The sequence below is a fragment of the Saccostrea echinata genome, unplaced genomic scaffold (genome assembly GCF_033153115.1).
Source record: "Saccostrea echinata isolate AGI-Se365-2 ecotype Australia unplaced genomic scaffold, CSIRO_AGI_Sech_v1 ptg000054l, whole genome shotgun sequence".
NCBI lineage: Eukaryota > Metazoa > Mollusca > Bivalvia > Ostreida > Ostreidae > Saccostrea > Saccostrea echinata.
The window spans coordinates 41,497,623-41,519,001 of NW_026889803.1; the positions used below are offsets into that span (position 1 = coordinate 41,497,623).

General features: G+C 32.6%; 1 protein-coding gene across 2 annotated transcripts; it reads left to right on the forward strand.

The window, feature by feature from the left end:
* Positions 1 to 246: 246 nt before the first annotated feature.
* LOC133172244 (phosphatidylinositol 4,5-bisphosphate 3-kinase catalytic subunit alpha isoform-like) lies at positions 247 to 21,089 on the forward strand. Of its 2 annotated transcripts, none has more exons than XM_061307095.1 (22): positions 247 to 358; positions 10,166 to 10,262; positions 11,176 to 11,428; positions 11,701 to 11,913; positions 12,125 to 12,375; positions 12,643 to 12,760; positions 13,608 to 13,726; positions 13,820 to 14,005; positions 14,218 to 14,353; positions 14,579 to 14,721; positions 15,033 to 15,142; positions 15,281 to 15,362; positions 15,840 to 16,004; positions 16,255 to 16,358; positions 16,453 to 16,612; positions 16,791 to 16,906; positions 17,027 to 17,148; positions 17,279 to 17,357; positions 17,650 to 17,823; positions 18,329 to 18,446; positions 18,823 to 18,974; positions 19,168 to 21,089. In XM_061307095.1, the coding sequence occupies exons 2-22, from the start codon at positions 10,170 to 10,172 to the stop codon at positions 19,433 to 19,435; spliced, it is 3,162 nt and encodes a 1,053-aa protein (XP_061163079.1). In that variant the 5' UTR covers positions 247 to 358; positions 10,166 to 10,169; the 3' UTR covers positions 19,436 to 21,089. The 2 variants fall into 2 exon arrangements, with proteins under 2 accessions (XP_061163079.1, XP_061163078.1); XM_061307094.1 differs by lacking the exon at positions 247 to 358 and adding an exon at positions 8,116 to 8,137.
* The last annotated feature ends 290 nt before the right edge of the window (positions 21,090 to 21,379 follow it).

Sequence of the window (21,379 nt, forward strand, 5' to 3'; positions counted from 1 at the left end):
AATCGGCAAAAGAAATGGTTGTGCTAATATACGAAGCACATTATATCGTACCACTAAATAGACTTTCATCAATTGCAAAGGGAAAAAAAATCAAATGAAATATATGTGTACACTTTTTGTCCAATTATTTATTGCATCAAGTTATGACCCTATATCATATTTTTTTTTAGCTTTTAGAATTTGAATAATTTATTTTAAAATACGTAAGAATTGTTTCCGATTCAGTAGTCCGAGTAGATTCTACATTTAGTGTTCACACTTCCGGTGGGATGAACAGATTTTTAGAGAAGTTAGAAGATAAACAAGTTGTTTTTGTCATTTGTCCCACATGATTTTCTGGGGTATATCAATATAGAGGGTAAGTTTTAGGTTTGTTTGTTATGATTTGTTAAGAATTTTAGTCAAGGAGACCTTCTGTCATAATTCAATTCTTATTTTTTGTTTAAGTTTTCTGATATACAGTGTCTGTATCAGTTATTCTTTTTTACCACATGGTCACAAATTCACACCTACGTAACAGAACACATGATATTTATTCGTAAATTTTCGGACATTGAAAAGTTCAGAGGCACATTTTATAAACAGAATGGTTCTTTTTATATATGGAAAGTTATTCAACAACTAGCATTTGAATATAATTTTACTGTATGGCACTCCCATAGTCCAATAAACACTCTGCAAAAGTTGTGTCCCTTTGCGGAGTCAACCAAAAAGTAAAATGGAAAGAGACAATATTTTTCTTCTTCATGCTACCAAACATTTGGGCCTGCTGTGATAAATCCACTGCGTTTTTTTTCCTGTCCTATGACAAATTTACAAAACAGTAAGCTACAAAGCTACTGTGAGGATTCTCTGGGTTTTCTCCCAAGATGGTGGCCACGGGACACAACTTGAAAATTCATACATGCACATAGTATTAAAATGAAGTGCATATGCCCTAGATCATAATTGATGCAACTCTTCCAGCAATTATTTCTTCCAGGTTGAATAAACTGTTGGGGGCATGTTTGGTTGTGGGTCAGGCATGTATCTTTATGCATCATAAGCTGATCTCGATATTGATAGACCTGCTGTCGAGTTAAGGGACCAGAGTTTAATTTTAGACCAATTTGCAAAAGAATTTTGATCAAAACCAAAAATCTCAGTATTAAGATCATGTCCACTTGAAAACTTCTTGAATAATGCTTTTGTAAAATTTTAGTGATTCAAGATATACGATATTGACTTTAAACAAGTTAAAATAATAGTTTTAAATATATTGTAATAAAGCTAGATTTTGGTCTTAATGGCAAGAACTGTTCCATCACAAGTTTTGTATACTGTGAGCTAGGGCTGTCACGGTTCCTCGAAATAACCTAAAACTGCGGTACAAGTCATTCGGTTTCGGTTCCATTTTTTCAGGATTTCGGTTCGGATCTGGTTTATATATTAGAGTATGTTTTATACAAAAATGGCGTCGAAATCAAAAGAATGATGATGATAACAGTGATAAATAAACATCGCAACTGGATTATACTTCATTCCATGACAAAACACTTGTCACGAAAGGATTAGATATATATCAAAACAAGCAAAAATGGCCATGTTGTAGCCAGTAGTCGGCCTAGTAGTCCTAAAAACCGATGTCAAGATGTTAACATGGATAAGATTTGTTTTCAAGGTGAATGTAACGTAACAAATAAAGATTTTTTTTATGTTAGATTCATGAAATTAAGGTTCTAAATAGAGGTATTAATAACAGAACCGAAAAAACCCGAAACCGAACTGAAAATTTACAGAACTGACCCGACCTGAAAAATTTTGGAACCGTGAAAGCCCTACTGTGAGCTTTGCCATGCACTGAAATTTACAGACAAAAACCTGCCAGGAAGAAACCTGGGTTTTTTTTTTTTTTTTTGAAGATTAGAGACAAGGGTTGTAGTTCTCCAGGTTTGAATCCTGATCTGGTTGTAATTTCTTCCATCTTTGACACTAATAATTGTAGAAGATTTACCAGCATAGTCAGGCATTCTTCAGACACTGAAATATATGCTGTAAAATAAAAAAAAAATTATGTCAGCTCAGGTCATTCTGATTCACCAGATTTCTGACATTTCTTTGCATGCCCTGTCTTCTCTGTTGAAAATGGCACTAAAGGTTTAGACTAAGGCATTAACTCTCAAGTAAGGATATCAAACATTTTACTTAAACATGTTAAAGGAAGACGTATTAATCTTAGGAAATGGATAGTAAAGTTTTTGTTTTCAGATTAAAAAATGAAAGATGTTGGCACTGAATTGAAGCTCATGAGGATAACTGTAGTATTAAACCAACAAAAAATTACTTGTAAAGGCTTGACATATGCAGCATTCCTGTTTCTCTCATTTGTCAATCATCTTATCTCAATTATTAAAGAGGATGATATATGTTTAGTATATTATAGTCAACCCTCATAGGTAAACAAGTGAGAATGACTCCTGCATTATACAATTTGTTTATTAGTTGTTATTAGCTAGATGTTTCTGTTGACAATGTACCAACAAACCAGGTGTTGGTTAGACTGTGGCCTCAAGCTGTCGTACCTTATCACCTTGTAACACTGAATAATACTGCACCTTATGTGAAAGAAACTGATGTAAAATTTATACAATTAACATTATCAATTCAGTTTTTATAGGATACATGTACATGAAGTTTACAAAACAGTGATACAATTTATTAGTATAACTTTCCATAAGGAATTTAAGCTCTCGTACTTCAGATGCCTTAGATGTTGATTAATTTACTTTTGTGAATTAAACTTTGAAAAAAAATGATCTGCATTATGCAGAAAAGTACTGTTGACAGATTGCAATTAACAAAAGGCATTTTGAATGACAGAATGCTGAGAATAGCTTACATAATAAATTTAAATATAATCATTCAAGAGATATTCTGTAATTTATGGAGTTCAAATGGATATACTTCCTCATGTTCCTTCAAAAGTTGAAAAACAAGGATAATGGAAAGGTACCATAAACTCTGGCTTTTCAGACAATTTTTCTCTCAAGTAGTTCTGTAATTATAAATAGTGATGGAGTAGCATGTCTATTCTAAATTTCCTTATCTATTTACATTTCTTTATTTGTACACTTTTGAATTCAGTTTTTAAATAGATAATTATTTTCTTTTGTAATTTGACTTTTTAAAGTACACAATAGATTTCCAGCTATTTTAACAGTGTGTTTTCCCCCACAAATTTCAGGATGTTTTACAACGTCCTGTTTCAAACAATGGTGCATTAGATCAGATATCTCATATTACCAAAAAGTGCTTTAAAGTATAATACATGTAATAATGTTTTTAATGGAATATTGAAGGTATGAAATATAAATGTACCTGCATGACAGAATGACATGTGAAAGGTATGTACTATGCTGTATTGACTAGGTGTGTCTATTTCCTAGCTGCTAAATTCATTTTTTAGGTCACCAGTGACTGAAGTGATCTATTACCTGTTTTCGTCCGTCGTCATGTATTAACGTTTGAACATTTTTAGCATCTTCTCTGAACCAATTTTAACTGTTTTTGGGATATAGCATCTATGGGTGATAGGGAACAAAATTTTTTAATTTCATGGTCCCCGCTCCTTTGGGGCCTGAGGGGATGGGGCTAAAACCGTATAAATTAATTTAATCAATTATCTTTAAAAATCTTCTTTACTCCTGGTCGTCAAGCACTCAAACTGTTGGCATGATTGTAATAAGCATTCAACCCTCTACCAAAATTGTGTAATTCATGGCCTCTGTGTCAGGGATGAGGGGTTCTGGAGCTGAAAGGGGGGCTTGAAAATCTTCTCTCCCCCTGTATATTCAGCAGACAAATTGAGTGCATGGTTAAAATGAGCAAGTATGCCTCTTTCAAAATGGTGAAATTCATGGCCCTGGGCCAGGGGTTCTGTTGTCCAAATGTAGTCCATTTATTATAATAGTAAAAATGTATTAATTCTTTTGAAAATCTTCTCTGCTCCTGTGTAATAAGCAAGTAAAATATGAAGTCCATGGTTTAATATGATGAGCAATGGGGTCTCTTCCAGAATTGTGAAATTCATTGCCCCTGGGTTACGGGTTCTGGTGTTTAGAATTGTATTGATTGTAAAGTGAAAATGCATAAATTCTATCATCTTCTCTCCCCACATATATAAAATTTAGCAGACAAATTAATTGCATAATTATGAGCAAGGATGCCCCTTCAAAATTTGTGAAATTCATGGCATGGGTCAGGGCTTTTTGTGTAAGCGCAGGGCTCTATTCATTATACAAATGTATATTGAAAATGCATTATTTCTTGGAAAATCTTCTTCTCTGCTCCTGCATATTTAGCATAATTATGATGAGCAAGGATGTCTCTACCAAAATTGTGAAATTTCTAGTCCCTTGGTCATGGGTTATGGTGTTAGGGCAGAGCTATTGATTACATAGTGAAACAAGATGTGTTTGTGAAACACTGATGCCCCCGTATGGCAGCTTATGGCGAAGGTTAAAGTTTCTTCAAATGCAAGTCAAAATCCAGGCCAAAAGATAAGAAATGTTGATACCCAAAGAAAGGTCTTGTCTCGAGGAATACACCTATGAAATTTGAAAGACCTAGATACAACTGTTCAGAAGTTATGGCGAAGGTTAAAGTTTTTTGAATAAAAGTCAAACGTCAAGGTCAAGGTCAAAGTGGTTTGTATCCAAAGGAAGATCTTGTCACAAGGATTACATATGTGAAGTATGAAAGCCCTAGCACCAACCATTCAAAAGTTATGGCCAAGGTTAAAGTTTTTCAAAAGTAGGTCAAACTCCTAGGTCAAGGTCAAAGGGTCAAATAGGTTGGTATCCAAAGGAAGGTCTTGTCACAAGGATTACATATGTGAAGTATGAAAGCCCTAGCATCAACCATTCAAAAGTTATGGCCAAGGTTAAAGTTTTTCAAAAGTAGGTCAAACTCCTAGGTCAAGGTCAAAAGGTCAAAGTGGTGGTTGGTATCCAAAGGAAGGTCTTGTCGCAAGGATTACATATGTGAAGTATGAAAGCCCAGCTCCAACCATTCAAAAGTTATGGCCAAGGTTAAAGTTTTTCAAAAGTAGGTCAAACTCCTAGGTCAAGGTCAAATGGTCAAAGTGGTTGATATCCAGAGAAAGGTCTTGTCACAAGGAATACACATGTAAAGTTTGAAACCCTAAGCACCAACTGTTCAAAAGTTATGGCCAAGGTTAAAGTTTTTCAAAAGTAGGTCAAACTCCAAGGTCAAAAGGTCAAAGTTGTTGGTATCCAAAGGAAGGTCTTGTCACAAAGAATACACATGTGAAGTTTGAAACCCCAAGCACCAACTGTTCAGAAGTTATGGCTAAGGTTAAAGTCTCATAAAATTTTGCAAAAGTAGGTCAAACTCCAAGGTCAAGGTCAAAAGGTCAAATATGATGGTACCCAAAGAAAGGTCTTGTCACAATGAATACACATGGGAAATATGAAAGTCATAGCTCCAACCAATCAAAAGTTATGGGCAAGGTTAAAGTTGACAACAGACAGACAGACAAACGGACAAACAGACAAACAGATAGACAGAAAAAAATATATACCCCCGGGATCTTTCGATCTGGGGGCATAAAAATCTTCTGTGCTCAAGGTTGTATTACACTCAGGTCACCGTTAAGGCCCTTAAGCCTCTTGTCTGAAAATGATATTGAAAGAGAAATATTTTTTAGAAATCACATATAATGAAATGAATTATTTATACCTTCAACATCTTTTTTTTTTTGGTTCATATGATTAAATTAAAAAAGGGGGATATTTTTGCATAGTATAATGATTAATAAACTTAAAATTAGTTCAAAGAATTATATATAGTCCAGTCATATAAGTTGTCCGTATGTCCATATCCTACACATGTAAAGTTATTTAATATAAATAAAGCTGTAGCTGCTATGCCAATAAAACTACAATAAAGAGAAAAATTTCCAAAAATTTAATCTAAGTAGACATTTAGTTGAGAGCTTTTCAAGCTCTTGTGTGAATTTCAGCATTCTCTTCTGCATTTTTTGTCTGCTCAAAGTGTAAAATATGTTGAATGATACCTGTATATAACTATATACATGTACTTGTACATTATATACAGACATTTCTTGATGATGGCCTTTCAACTAACTTTGATGTCTAGGAGAATAATGACCCTATATGTTATAACTTTACATTTTCTATTTTCAGTTGAGCTTGTTTTCCTCAAATATACCATGAGGGTATTATTAATGATAATTACACAGAAACACTTTATTTTTAATTGAAACATTGGAGACATCTAGGTGTACACCAGGTGTGTACTGAGAAGACTTTGTGTGTAATATGACCATTAAAAATTATGTATGTATAGAGAAAAAAAAAGACTGATAGGTAGCTACAAAGAATGTACAGGTATGGTGGTACCCATGGAAGGAGGAAGAATCATATTAGAAAAACTTTTTTTTATAAATGTTTTATGAATGGAAATTCCTTTTGTAGCCATATGTCAAAGTGAAGTGCAATAAATCAAAAAGTTTAAAAATAAGGATACATTTATTAAGCTCATCTGTTAGAAACCACATAATACATATATGTATATGCATGAAAATATTGTATTCATAATTCATATATTTATAGAACTTGTAGTCACAGTAATCAAGATGCGGATTTGACTAGTCATTGTTATTTATTATTTTATTTTGGCAGCAGATCTATTTATTTTCATCCAAAAAATAAAAATTTGCCAAATCTCATTTGCATCTACAGCCATTTGAGAAAACAAGTCTTAAAAAATAACACGGATGTTTCAATCATGTTGTTTGTGTACGTGTTTACTGTACCAGACCTGTTTTTTCTCAGGTTGACAAGCTGTGCATGATAAAATCATTATTCCAATAACATGCTTTACCTCCTAAGAAATGGGGTTTAATAGATTAATGGAAATCAAAGTAATGTAATCATTAAATTTATAGATACCTGCATTAATGCAGACATGCTGGCAGTCACATAAAATTTACAATTTTAATTAAAAATTTAAAGTTCTAGTATATATTCGTAAAGTTCTAATAATAAAAGCAGGAAAATCTTTTAATGGTACATTTTGTATAGTAATATGTTTTGTATGGCATTGAAAAATATTTTTTTAGAGTGAGTAATTTAATCATCCCTAGATAAAAAGATTTTATAGATTAATTAAGTGGTAAAACATAATGAAGTGATAAAACATATTTGAGTATTAGAGTTTCCATAGTGTATGGGTGGATACTGTCCCTATTAAACACAAATGGCAGCCCACACCCACGGTGATGCAATTATTCAAACCTCAGGGAGACCGAAGGGATGGTTGATTTCAAATGAGAGCAAAACAATGTTGTTTACAAGTCTTCTTTCCTCAAATATGTCCACAGATATCAGCCTGAATTTGTAAACAGACCAACATTTGGTGAAGCAATGAAGATGTTATCAAAAATTCAATATTTCTCCTTTGTTAATCGAAGGACAGCCACATCTGAGAATAACCTTCTAAGAATTTACCTGCAATTTACCTGTAAGAAGTTCGGTGCTCAAGGTACTGTTTGTTTTGATTGTATATATCTCAGTCACTGTGTAATAATTGGAGTGTAGGTTGAGGTTTTTTGATTATATCAATTATTAGCAGGCCCGTAGAACGCTGGGGGGGGGGGGGGGGGGGGGGAGCACTTTTTTTCTGAGTATAGTTTTTGTTAAAAAAAGATCTACTTTAAGTTTCTAATTTTGTTTTGTCAGAGGGTCATGTATACAGATTACCTTTATTTCAAGTAATCTTAATAAGGAATGGATTATAATGAAAGTGAAAGTTTAAGCATTAAAGGAAAAAAATTGTCTGTTGATTATTGATTGTAATCATTATGCCAACATCATGCCTGCCCCAGACATGTGCCATGTCATAGACATGTTTGTTTCTGTCAAGGATTCTATATACTTCCTGTGTCTAAATGATTGAAATGTTTGTTTTTGACAACTAGTGAAAGATCCATGTGTCATCTATACATATTATGGTACTTTGTAAGTTTCAAACCTCTTAGTATGCATAGCAATCTGCTGAAAATACCGAATGAACTTTGTGGGACTAACCACAAAATGGCTTAGAGTGATGACATGTAAGCAGTCATTTTTTGTTTGTTTGGTTTTCTAAACTTTAAATAACACCTGTAGAGACTGGTGTAAGACGGTTCTTTTTCCGGTGCAGTGAATTGTTCAATGTCCATCAGTTTTTTTGTTTACTGAACAAATAATTGATAGTTTTACCTTAAACTAATCTCTCTGGGAATTTATCTAGCTGCAGTATAAATAAAATATTTATTAATAAAGGATTTGCTTGACACCATTTGGTATGTATGAAAAAGTCTTAAGGAATGTTTAATCTTTAAAAACCAACTAATTCTTTTTCTTCTAGTTGACTTTAGGTTCTATTTTGTAGATTAAGATCAATTATTGTTTTTTCAATGACTCAGGTACACAGTATTTAATGGTGAACATGAATATACAAACAAGTTTCATTTTGCAGATATTTGAAGTCAATTTGCCCTGACACTTTGTAATAGAATACTTTTGTGTGTATTATTTTTTGAATTTTAAACAAAAATTGGAGAGGATATTTTGATCTAGGTTTACAAAGATGAATATTGCATGACATTTTTGCAAGATTCAATACCAGTTTGTCAGGAATGTATGAATTTTCTACACCTGCATATTAGATCAGATCACCTGCGTATAAGATCAGAAAAGTATTACATGTACAATGTATTTTTCTGTTAGATAATTGTTTATGAATTGGATTACTTCAAAGGAAAGAATTTGAAATTGCAAGCTTTTAGTCAATATAGTTATTAAACACTTGAATTAACAATTTTAGTTCGATAAATCTCCTGATGTAGAATTAGGGAGATTCTCCCACTAAGTTTTTTTTTTACCAATTAAGTCATCACAAATGTAAATGACCAAGTTTTTTTTTAAAAAAGTTTTCATCGATTTAATAATACATTAAAGAAACCCTTCACTAAAATTATTGCCATTAATTTATATATATAAGTTTAAAATATTTCTTGATATGTATTTCATTCTGTCAAGCAGATATTAATGGGGAATGATGAGCAGAAGTCATCTCCATTACTTTTCTTTTTCATTTCAGTTTTTAAGTGCCATTCTGAAAACATTTTCCTTTTACCATTTAGGTTATGTCTATATTTTAAGATCATCTGAGTCACTCAGGTGACCTTAATTTCTATATTGTTTTTGTCTGTCATTCCGTATGTGTTTTCCCTTTATTTCAAAGTAAAGGGTTTGAGATCAGTTGTAACAAGCTAGGGGTTGAGGTTCATAAATAAAATCTCTGTGGACCTTATAACAGTTATGTTTTAAATTTTGATATCTAAGCAGCATTATATTATTTGAAGTGGTTCTTTATAGGGGAAACACTGATCATTGTGTGTCAATCATAAATTTTTGATCATGATTGCTCTATTTCTCTTGTTTGTGAGCAACATATCTTCCTCTATCAATTTAGTTCACTTTATTATATCAATTATCAAAATTGTCATTCAGTAGATCAGGTGACCATTAAGGCGATAAGGCATTTTTTTTTTAGCTCTACCAGTCAGATACTAGAAGAGCTTGTGCATTTGTATGCATATACATAGTCTGTCTGTCTGCAAACAAATATTTTTCAAAATGCTATTCCTTCTTAAGTTTTGGTCTGATTTCAATAGAACTTGGTACTCAAGCAGACTACATTAATATAATACTCTATATCATATTTTGATTTTGACAAAAGATATATTGCAATGATTAATAAAGATAAAAAATTCCATAAAATAGTCCTTCAAAATTATATTCCTCCTTGTTCGGTTTAGTTCAGTTTCAATAAAACTTGGTCCACAATTAGACTTTACTAAAATATATGTACAATGTATATAATTCTGTACCGGGTACATTGGGTTTTTATTCTGATGAACAGTGGTAAAATGGTTACTAAAAATAAGAATAACAGTGAATCCTTTCAAATCATTATTGCCAAAGCTTATGTCTGTCAGAGATTTCTAGTATAAAGAAAATTATACTGTACGGAATAATGACATTTACATTTCTTGCTAAAGGATTAAAATCTAAAAAATGCATCATTTTTGCAGAATAATGCCACCTAGTTCAGGGGAGCTATGGGGCCACCACCTGATGCCCTCGCAGGTGAAGGTGGATTGTCTTATGCCAACAGGGGTATTAATACAGGTATATATAACTTGATTCTTTTATTTACCGGTACATCAATATTCAAAATAAATACTCTTTATCCATGTTTTACAGGTATTATTGTCCCTCGATTTTGCGAAAGGGTTGGACATTTTAAATCTCATTTGTTCGTCTTTCAGTCAGTCTGTCACAAAAACTTTAACCTTGGTCATAATTTTCGAATGAGAAAAGACAGGTTTTTCATGTTTCACAAATGCATTACTTGTGACAAAACCTTTCAGAATATTTTAGGGTTTTAGACCTCGATCATGACCTTGATCTTGTAGTTTGACCTACGTTATAAAAATTTTGACTTAATTAGGTAATGATTTTTGAATGAGAAAAGATAAGGTTTTCATATTTCATATGTGTATTACCTGTGACAAGACCTTTTCAAGTACACTATGATTTTTGACCTCATGACCTTGAAGTTTGACTTACCTTTTCATTTTGACTTTTGTTATATCTGTTCTATAAAAGTAGAAAGGGTTTTCCTATCTGTCAGACTGTGACAAGAACTTTTTGAGTGTACTATGATTTTTAACCTCACAACCTTGACTCTGAAGCTTGATTTACTTCAAAAAAAATTTAACTTGTGTAAAACATGTATCTTTTCTATGAAAGAAGATAGGGCTGTAATATTTCACGTGTATTACCTACGACAAGGCCTTTTAAATGTGTTATGATTTTTGACCCCCTGACCTTGATTTTTGACCTACATTCTAAAAATTTTAACCTTGATTGTAACTTTTTCCACCAGAAGTTACAGGAATTTTTTATATTACCTGTGCCAAAACTTTTTGGTACTTAATCCAAGTACACCACTTTGATTAAAAAACATTTACCAGTACAAATTTAGTAAGTAGTATATTGAATGTAAAGTAATAAAACTTGATATTTTGGTTGCTTACAGTTGATGGTGAACCGAGATGAAACATTAGAAAGGATTAAAGCTCAGTTATGGATAGAAGCTAAAAATTACCCCCTCTTTCATAAACTTGGGGACCAGGGGTCATATATTTTTGTGAGCATTACACAAGATGCAGAGAGTGAGGAATTCTATGATGAAACTAGAAGACTGTGTGATCTTAGACTGTTTATGCCTGTACTCAAAGTTGTTGAACCAATTGGGAACAGAGAAGAAAAGATAATTAATTATGAAATAGGTGTGTTTATTAAATCAGATATGTATTTTAATGTGTGGTTTTTCCTTTTGAAGAACTTAAGCTACTCACTATAAGTTTGAATTACTTTTGATATTGATTTATGATTTAAGTTTGATAGATATTAATCCCATTTCATTTTCCAAGTCAACTACAAAAAACTTAAAAATATCCATTATGAAAATCATACCACAAAAGATGTATCAATAATTTGAAAAAAAATTATTGACAACTATTTTACATTTACAATGAATTATTTTTGAAAATCCAATTAGGTATGACAATTGGAATACCGACCAGTGATTTTGATAACATGAAAGATCTTGAAGTGATGACATTTAGACGGACAGCCCTAGATGTTTGTCGCGAGGCTCTAGAACAGAGACAGATTAATAGTAAACAAAGTGCTGCGTTATGTGCATATCCCCCCGACCTTGAATCCTCACCAGAACTACCTCCACATCTCAAAAAGAAATTAAAGAAAAAAGGTAAAAAAAATGTTATAATTTTATGACACACAATTCAAAAGAGATATTTACCTCTTCCAAACGTAAATGAAGGGAAGGAAATTTGATTAAGGAACTAATGCATTTCAAGAGTTAAAAAAAAATATCGTAAAATTTCATAAATTCAGGTTCATTTCAGGTTCATTTTGATGTATGAATTTATATTACTGAGTTTCACAATTTTTTTTTTCAGAAGGGCATGTTGTTTGCTGTATATGGATAGTATCAGACGATGGCAATAGAAATAAATTTAGTGTCAGTGTGGGACACACAGCTCGACCCATTGATGTTATTTCAGAGGTCATACGGCGAAGGGGGCGCCTAATGGACATCACTACATCACAGCTGGATGGACTGATAGAAAGTTATAAGGGCACGTATGCCCTTAAAGTGTGTGGTTGTGATGAGTTTTTATTGGCAGAGAATCCAATAAGTCAATATAGGGTAAGTTGTGGTTACATTTATTTATTAAAATTTTTAAAACTTAAGTACCAGTATATAGACCAACTGATTCTGGTAGATTGTACCAGTGTTGCTCTGAATTAAAAAATACTGAGTTATTAGAATTCAGGTATTAACTACTAGTACATCATGTACACTAGTATTGCAGATAAGCTTTCTGTAGACTAAAGAAAACTGCTTTTCATGTAAGCCCGCATTTAATAAGTCCTTGCTTTAAGACTGGCTTATTCTGGTGTTTTCTTTTCACAGTATGTTAGAGAATGTATTGCTACAGAGAAGATACCACAGTTCATGTTATTGACCAAAGATGGGATTTATGCAACACTTCCAGAGTTTACATATCAAATGCCATCTTATGCACAAAGAGGTAAAAATCTTCATACCCCCATAACACAGTTGTAAAAATGGGGGGGTGGGGGGAGTCCATTTATCTGTCTGCTATGTAGAAAGAAAGTTAAACTTTGCAATTTAGATCACTTCCTGGAATATCTCAGCTGGTATCCAAACCAAACTTGCATATAAGATGCATCTGTGGATACTTGATGAAGTAAATTCTTTGATTTTGCCCTTTGGAAGGCATTAATCTTGTGAAGATAACTCTAACTATTTGATATTTATCACATTTATTCCTTTATTATTTTAATATCACATATTTTTATAAAATTTGCATATCCTTCAGTTGTGAGGTCACAATGACTTTTGTTATGAAGTAAAACAAAGTGAATTCATATATTAAAACTGTAAAATATGTAATAGGTGCATGCATTTCCCATGGTTTATAGTTAGATATCGTTTTTATCCACCTCATTGTTTGTTTCCTATCCCATTGCCAAGGCTGAGGATAGAAAACACACAGCTTTCATTGAATAAAAATCGTATTCAACCACAAACTGTGAAATACATATTTGACAGAATATTAGACATAGACAGTAAAACATGCTTATAGCAAAAATGCTTAAAAAATATAAATGAATTTATGCTTACAATATAGTGATTTTAAAATATGAACTTAACAGATTTAATGAATAACATAATGAACGAAAATTGTCCATCCCTGGCACTTCGTTTTGAGTGTTTTTACTGGATAATTTTTTAAAAATAAATTCCATGCTTTGAAAAACTTTTAAATTTTTTAATTCAGAGTATTATTGTGTAAAGAAAAAATAAAGTTCCTGTCATGTTTGTTATGAGTCTTTATTGTTTGGTTTATGCAGGTCATCAGTTACTGTTAGATATAAATAATCAGCCAACCATATCTCTCTGGGAAATTAATGCTGCAATCAGGATCAAAATAAACTGTGCGACTTATGTCAACGTGAGAGAGGCAGGAAAGGTATTTTATTTTTTTTTTTTTTAATCAGTAACACATTTACCTCGGGAACATTGTAGATGAATTTTGATTTTTACCCAGGTCTTTTTATTGTAGATATACGTCAAGGCAGGCATTTATCATGGTACTGAGGCTCTTTGTGAAGCTCAGGTGACAAAGGAAGTGGAGTCTAACAATCCTCGCTGGAACGAGTGGCTGGAATTCCTCAACATGACTGATATTCCCCGCAGTGCCCGACTCTGTATGTCCATCTGTTCTGTCAACAGAAGGAGGAACAGAAAGGTATATCTCCTCTCTAGTTTTCTTATCTGGTGAATTCTTAGTATTTGTCTATATACATTAATGCAGTCATGAATATTTATTAGCTATTGATGTTAAGACAAGACACATGCATAATTATGTAAATGATTTTTTAAAAAATTGAACTTTTCTTTTTGTTGTTGAAGTAAATTCAAAAGTAAACACTTCTAGTAATAATGGTATTGACATTTTAGGTGACCTTTGCCTTAGCTTGGGGAAATCTACAGCTGTTTGATTTCAATGACAGACTTCTAAATGAAAAAGTTAGTCTAAATCTGTGGCCTATGCCCCAGGGAATGGATGAACTTCTGAATCCCATTGGTATTCCAGGTAACTTTTGATTGAAAAATTATCAAATTCACAAATATGAGCAAGTGTTTTTTAAGTGCATTTCCAAAAGTTTTTTGGATGTCTTTATTCGTTTAATTTAGTTGTGTAAAGCTTGCTTAAAATGTTTTTGTAATGATATTTGATCACTTAGGGTGATGATGATGTACATTCAACAATTTAAGTAGTTCATACATCTTCTAATAAGATTGTGATTTTAAACTTTAGGATCAAACCCTGATGAAAAAGAGACAGCCTGTCTTGAGATAGAATTTGATAGGTTTGCCTTTCCTGTGGTGCACCCTCAAGAATACGAGTTCGAAGAATTGGCTCACTTTCTGACAACTAGTGAACGAAGAACTCATTTACTGGTTTGTATCATAGAGAAAATCAAAAAACAACACCCAGTTCTTATTGGAGATATGTAAATAATGGAATATTGTATATATAACCATCCATATACAGTTCAACTTAGTTTCTCAAACATCAGTATCTCAAATACCTGGGGATATGTCAAAGTGAGTTGGAAGTCTCTACAACTTTTTCCTTTATGTACTTTAACCTTAGAGAGTTAGAGATAATGAGGTTTCACCGTATACGATGAAGAATGGTATGATAAGCTGACATTGTATTCTTTGAATATCTTTGTATGTTTTTATTGTATTATTATTATTGAAAACAGGAGACTCCTATAAGCAGACAGAGGGATGAGGAAACAATTAGAGAAGTTGTGTTACGTGATCCATTGGCTGAAATCTCTTACCAGGAAAAAGAGATACTGTGGAGGCAAAGGTGTGCATGAATCCACTTTTAAAAATCTGCTTTTTAAAACAAGTTGATTCATTTTCAAAATTGTTTATTCATATATGGAATCATCCGTCACTGATACCTATGAAATTATTTTTATTAATTGAGTATCTCACTTTTCAGGGAGTTCTGCTTGACTCTCCCCCATTCTCTGCCAAAACTCCTTCAAGCTATGAGATGGAATGATCGTGAAAATGTGGCTCAAGTAAGATTTTCTGTAAAATACCAACTTCAAAGTCAGCTGTGTCTTCTTGTAAATGTATCAGAAGTTCTTGTCTGAATTAGAAAATTGAAGTTACATACATGTATATTTTAGTTTTACATGAAAAATCCAAATAATGTTTATACTTCTGCATAGAAATTCTGACAGCATCCAGTAAAGATAGAAAAGTCTATTAATGCAATAGTTAATTTGAAACATTGTAGAATATCACATTTTCATTCTGATATAGTGACAAGTCACCATTGTTTTGTTCACAATATACACATACATGTGCTTTCTGCTCTATATACATGTATTAGATATAATCAGCACCATATTTTATCTAGTAAATATGTAGTACAAATACACTGTATGAGTATTTGCTATACTTATTTAAGTTCCTTTCCAACTGTATTATAATTGCTGATTTCTGTCAATATTCTAATTTTTACAGTTAATGTAAACATCTTTCATTTGTAGATGTACATGTTACTGAAGAAATGGCCCATTTTAGAGCCGGAAGTTGTTCTAGAGCTGTTAGACTGCTCATTTCCCGATCCTCATGTTCGTAGCTTTGCTGTTAGATGCATGGAACAGAAACTCACAGATGAAAAACTACAACGATACCTTCTACAGCTTGTACAGGTAGGTCCCACTAACAAACAGTGTACATTTCAATTCATACAGATCAGTCCAGTCAAAGAAATTGTGTACATGTAATTCATTCATTAGACTATATAATCTTGTCATTTCCAGACATCCTTAATACTTCTTCAGGCAGTTTATTTTTTTCAAATTGGTTACAATCTGATGCTTTGGTCTGCATTACTCAAATTTCCTTTGTAAGGAGCTACACTTTGTATGAAAAGATTTTTAAAAAGTATTTTCCTTTCAGGCATTAAAATTCGAGCCATATCTAGATAACCCAATCACCAGATTTTTGCTGAAGAAAGCACTTTTAAATCAAAAGATAGGACAAATCTTCTTCTGGCATCTCAAGTAAGTATTTATCTCAATCATTATTAACAAAAAGATATTTATACAAATGCCCCTTGAAGTGAAACACTTGAAATTTTTATTCTTCTAACTGTAGGTCTGAAATGCACCACCCTGCCATTAGAACTAGGTTTGGACTTGTGCTGGAGGCATTCTGTCGAGGCCTTGGGCCATACTTAAAAGTTTTGACCAGGCAGGTGGAGGCACTAGAAAAACTCACTAAACTTACAGATGCTCTTCGAATGGACGTCAAAAATGTAAGCATTTAGCGTTTAGATGTTCATGTAGTTATTTGCTGTACACACCTTGAAAAGAACCTCTGGAAAGAGTTAATGCGTAATTATCAGTATATGGTATTTCACAGTGAGTATAGATTGGAAGATTTTATTGAATTCTCAAAAACTGAATTTTGTATGATGAATTTTGTGCTTCCAGGACCACATAGAACAAATGAAACACCTCCATTTACAACTACAGCAGCCTGATTACCATGAAGCTCTGCGTAACTTCCTGTCACCGCTGAACAACAGCAACAGACTGGGAGATCTGTGGTAGGTCACTCAATCAGCAAGATTTCCATAGAAAGTAAAGATTTTGAGTGCCCACAGAATGGTATACATGTATTTTTAAAGTAGATCTTAAGATGTATTTATTACATATACTTTTAACAGTGCTGCAGACTGTAAAGTGATGAAGTCTGCCAAGCGACCACTAAAGTTATCATGGCAGAATGCTGATCCAATGGCTGATATTTATTTCCTCTCCTTCAAGTTCTTCTTCAAAAATGGAGATGGTAAGGTGTAGCATGCTTTCTTTCAAGTTATACATGTACCATTAATGAATTTGTTTAATGTCCAAATATAATAATTTATGATACATTGAAATAGAATATATCATGATGGAAGTACTTTATAAACTTACAGATCTAAGGCAGGATATGCTCACGCTGCAGCTGTTAAGGGTAATGGATTCACTGTGGAAAGAGGAGGGGCTAGATTTAAGGTATGTGTTTAACCTATTATGAAATCAAATGAAAAAAAACAGTATAATGGATTCAGAGCAGGTGTACAAAAATGCTTTCATCATACACTGTGTAAAACCAATATATTCAATAAAAATTTCATATTAATATGTTACTCTATTAGTCAAACCTGACTTTTTCATAAGCAAGAATTCTTGTAGCTATGTTGAGTAAAATGTTTTGTGTGTGTACCTGTGTGCTTTTTTCCCCTATCTTATTGGACTAGTGGGGTAAGTTCAAGAGTGATTAGACATCATTCTTTGGCTTTTGCAGATTAATTCCTTATGGCTGTCTATCCACCGGTAAGGAGCTGGGCCTGATAGAATGTGTCCGTGATGCCCTGACTATTATGGACATTCAGAAAAAGACTATAACTGGTGCTTTTCAGATCGATTCTAGTAATGTTCATAGGTGGATCAAAGAAAACAACAAAGAAAGCAAGGAAAAGTAAGTTCTGAGGACTTCATTACATCTGGATTATTGGTGTATACATTTAAACAATAAAATGTTTTCATAGAATTAACAATTGCAACTATTGGAGAAAACAATGTAAATTAAACCATAAACCTTTTGCATTAACACAAAAAGAAGATTTTATCATATATATTTTATTCTGTATATATAATCATTTCAAGTAGGTCAAAGTAATACTATGTAAAATTATATTGTGTTATTGACATCTGTACATCCTGGTATGTTTATTTGATGGAAGAACCCACTTCTTGAAAAATCTTTCATACAGGTGGCTTTGAAAAAACCTGTTTTAACTAGTCTAGAGTTAATGGATTGATTAAGGGAAGTGGTTTTTATAAAAAAATTCAGTGGATGTAAATATAGAGCTATTGAAAGATTGATACTGTAAAAAAGCTTACAGACTTTTTATGTCATTTAAGTGAAAATGCACAAGTGAAAATGCACATATGTAAAAGCATAACATTAAATTTATGTTTAGATATGATCAAGCAATAGAAACATTCACTCGTTCCTGTGCCGGCTATTGTGTTGCCACATTTATCTTGGGTATAGGAGACAGACATTCAGAGAACATCATGTGTACTAGGGATGGTCAGGTATGTACATGTAATATTTTATGGTGGTTTAATGAATTGAATGCTTATTTTTAGTTGGACATCAGTTTGGACAAACTCTTGTTTGTAAATTTTTAAAGAAACACGCTGCACCTGTGCCCATCAGACCTACTGGGGGATAATTAGATTTATAATGATCTTGACCAAAGAATCATGCATCAAAGGTTAAGCAGATCACAGTAAATTTGTTGTTTAGTTGTGTTCTAAATTGTGCTTTCCTTTCTAAAGCTAGGCTCTTTAAGATAGGCACCATTACATTGTCTTCTACATTGTATAAGATTTGAGAAACAAAATATTTGAATTTCATGTACAGTAGCACACTAACCTATTCTGATTCAAATGAACAATTTTGCTGTAGGTATTTCATATTGACTTTGGCCATTTCCTGAACCACAAGAAAAAGAAGTTTGGAATCAACAGAGAGCGAGTGCCCTTTGTTCTGACAGAAGACTTTGTGCGTGTCATTGTCCGTGGCTCAGACAAAAGTACTAAACATGACCTCTTCGCCGAGTAAGTCTTATCTTGCCCAATTGCTCATGTTCAGAATGAATTCTGAAATAAAAGCTTAATTTAGATATAGCTGGTTATGTTCATTAAAGTAAAACTTAAAAAATTAAGAAATATTTCAGTAACTGTTTCACTTATAGGTTTTTGTGAATGAACTTTCTCTTACAATGATTTTTCTTTTACTCTTACCTTACAGGTTTAACACATTGTGTTTGGAGGCCTATATGGTTCTCCGTAGACATGCTCATCTTCTCATTAATCTGTTCACCATGATGTTGTCATGTGGAATCCCAGAGTTACAGTCCCTGGATGATATAAGCTATGTAAGAAAGACATTAGCTGTGGAAGAGACTGAAGAAGAGGCTGCAAAGTATTTTAATTTACAGTTTAAAACTGCCCATGGTGGACAGTGGTCAACTAAAGTAGATTGGGTATTCCACTTCATGAGGGCTTTCAGCAAGTAAAAAGCAATGGAGGTTGTCTTCTCTTCTTTCCTTTCTCAAATGCGAACATGTGTTCAGTGGATTTTTTTTTCTGTTTTTGCACATGGAGGAAGAAATCAAAGGGATGGAGAAAATTATTCTTTTGTTTCGAGAAGAGATAAAAGGATCAGAGAACTCCTGGTTTGTCTTTCAGGTCATCCCAGTTACTGATAGCCGTGGACATGCATTGCGAACAGAAAGTGCTTGGCTCTTACTGGGTCACCTGAGTCTATCATGTGACCAACTGCTGTCTGTTACTGTCTGTCAAGCATAAGTTTTGAAAACCTTCAGCTTCATTTCAAAAGAAAAAAAATGACTGAACCAGTACCAAACACTTCTGGTACATAGCCTGATAGGGAAAAAAATTTGTTTATAGTCCCTGCCTTTGGCCATGCATTTAGAGACTTTCAGAGCAAAAGGTTTTTAAGCCTTGTGCATGAAATAAAGTTTGCTGATGAGTACATGTATGTGGAAATATTCATGCTATTCAAATTACCATCCAATGTCCTTATATGCAGACCTCTTGTACCAGAGTATTGGTCATTTTCAAATTACTTCCCTTGTTGAAACTCCTTAGAAATGAAAAATTTTAGAGTAAAGATTTAAGACATGAGTACATGGGCCATAACTGAAGCTATGCAAATTGCACAGAAATAAATATAAAAAGGCAGATAATATTTAAAATAAAAATACCCTAGAGGTCACAACTTTACACAAAAGATTGAGGTCTAAATTTACATGTAGCTTTGATATAATGAATATTTTCATTATTGGAAGTTTTCTTAATTATGACATTTATGTCCAGTGCACATGCCCATCAAGTTAACCTTGTTTCAAAGTCAATATTTAATGAAGAAAACTTCATTTTTTGATAATTTTTTTTAAAATGATATTTCAGTAACAGTTACAGTTTTGATTTAAGAGTCGGAAATTTTACCTTTAAGGTTGTCCATAAATTAGCTTGAGACTGGGCATTGAAAAAAATTTGAATGTTCTAGACCTCTTGAAGATTTGATGCCTGCTAAATAACTGGAAGAGTTATGGTACTGTGTATAAGAAACATAACAGAATTTACTCAAGTATATGTAGTTTTTTTTTATTTTGTTTTGCTTCTAAAGAAGATAAAATTTTAAGAAGCGCAGACAGGTACCTGCAATATTAGATTCAACATCATGATAAAAAATTATTTATATTGATTCAGAAGTTTATAACACAATATATTTATAGAAGTCCCACAGTTGTCTTTGTGATATGTAGAGGAAATTTGGAGTTTAGATTTTATATTGTTACTGGTATTAGCCTTTGGACTACTGATAATAATAAAGTATGAATCATACTTAGAAACTGGATGTGCTTGACGTTATTTATTTCAGTGCTGTGAGAAAGGTTGTTAATACTTTTTAAAATGTGTTTAGTGCTACACATCATGTTTCACAGTCTTATTTCAATTAATGAACAAATTTTGGGTTTTTTTTCCCTTCAAGAAAGTGCAATCAATGTTTATAATTTGTGTGAAAGGTAGTACATTATGAGTACAATTGTATATGCATTTACATGTTGACATCGAATCATCACAGAAGATCCGTATTTATACTGTGTGTTGTGTGTCTGTCTTTTCATGAAAAACATGTTTTTTCTTGTGATAACAATAAAAATAATTTTTGTGAAATTATTTTGAATACTTTATAATGAATAAACTTGTAAAAAAAATTTAATGTGTGCTTGACTTTAATTGGAAAATTCTTTTCACTTCTTTATCCCCAGGAAATGCAACAATATGTAATGACTACTATAGTCATATGGGCTTTGCAGTGTTAATTTTGACCTTGACCTTTGTTAAAGAGAACCTAAGTTGATTGGTATATTTTCCTTTAAACATCCTCTACTTTAATACTTCATGTATATAAGGTCATTCCATTTAGGAAT

Bases quoted from the DNA above. Each gene is read 5' to 3' on its own strand.
- LOC133172244 (XM_061307095.1), top strand. From the start codon at position 10,170: ATGCCACCTAGTTCAGGGGAGCTATGGGGCCACCACCTGATGCCCTCG. The intron at 12,376-12,642 runs GTAAGTTGTGGT...TTCTTTTCACAG, and splicing joins ATCCAATAAGTCAATATAGG to TATGTTAGAGAATGTATTGC. The intron at 14,006-14,217 runs GTATATCTCCTC...TTGACATTTTAG, and splicing joins ACAGAAGGAGGAACAGAAAG to GTGACCTTTGCCTTAGCTTG.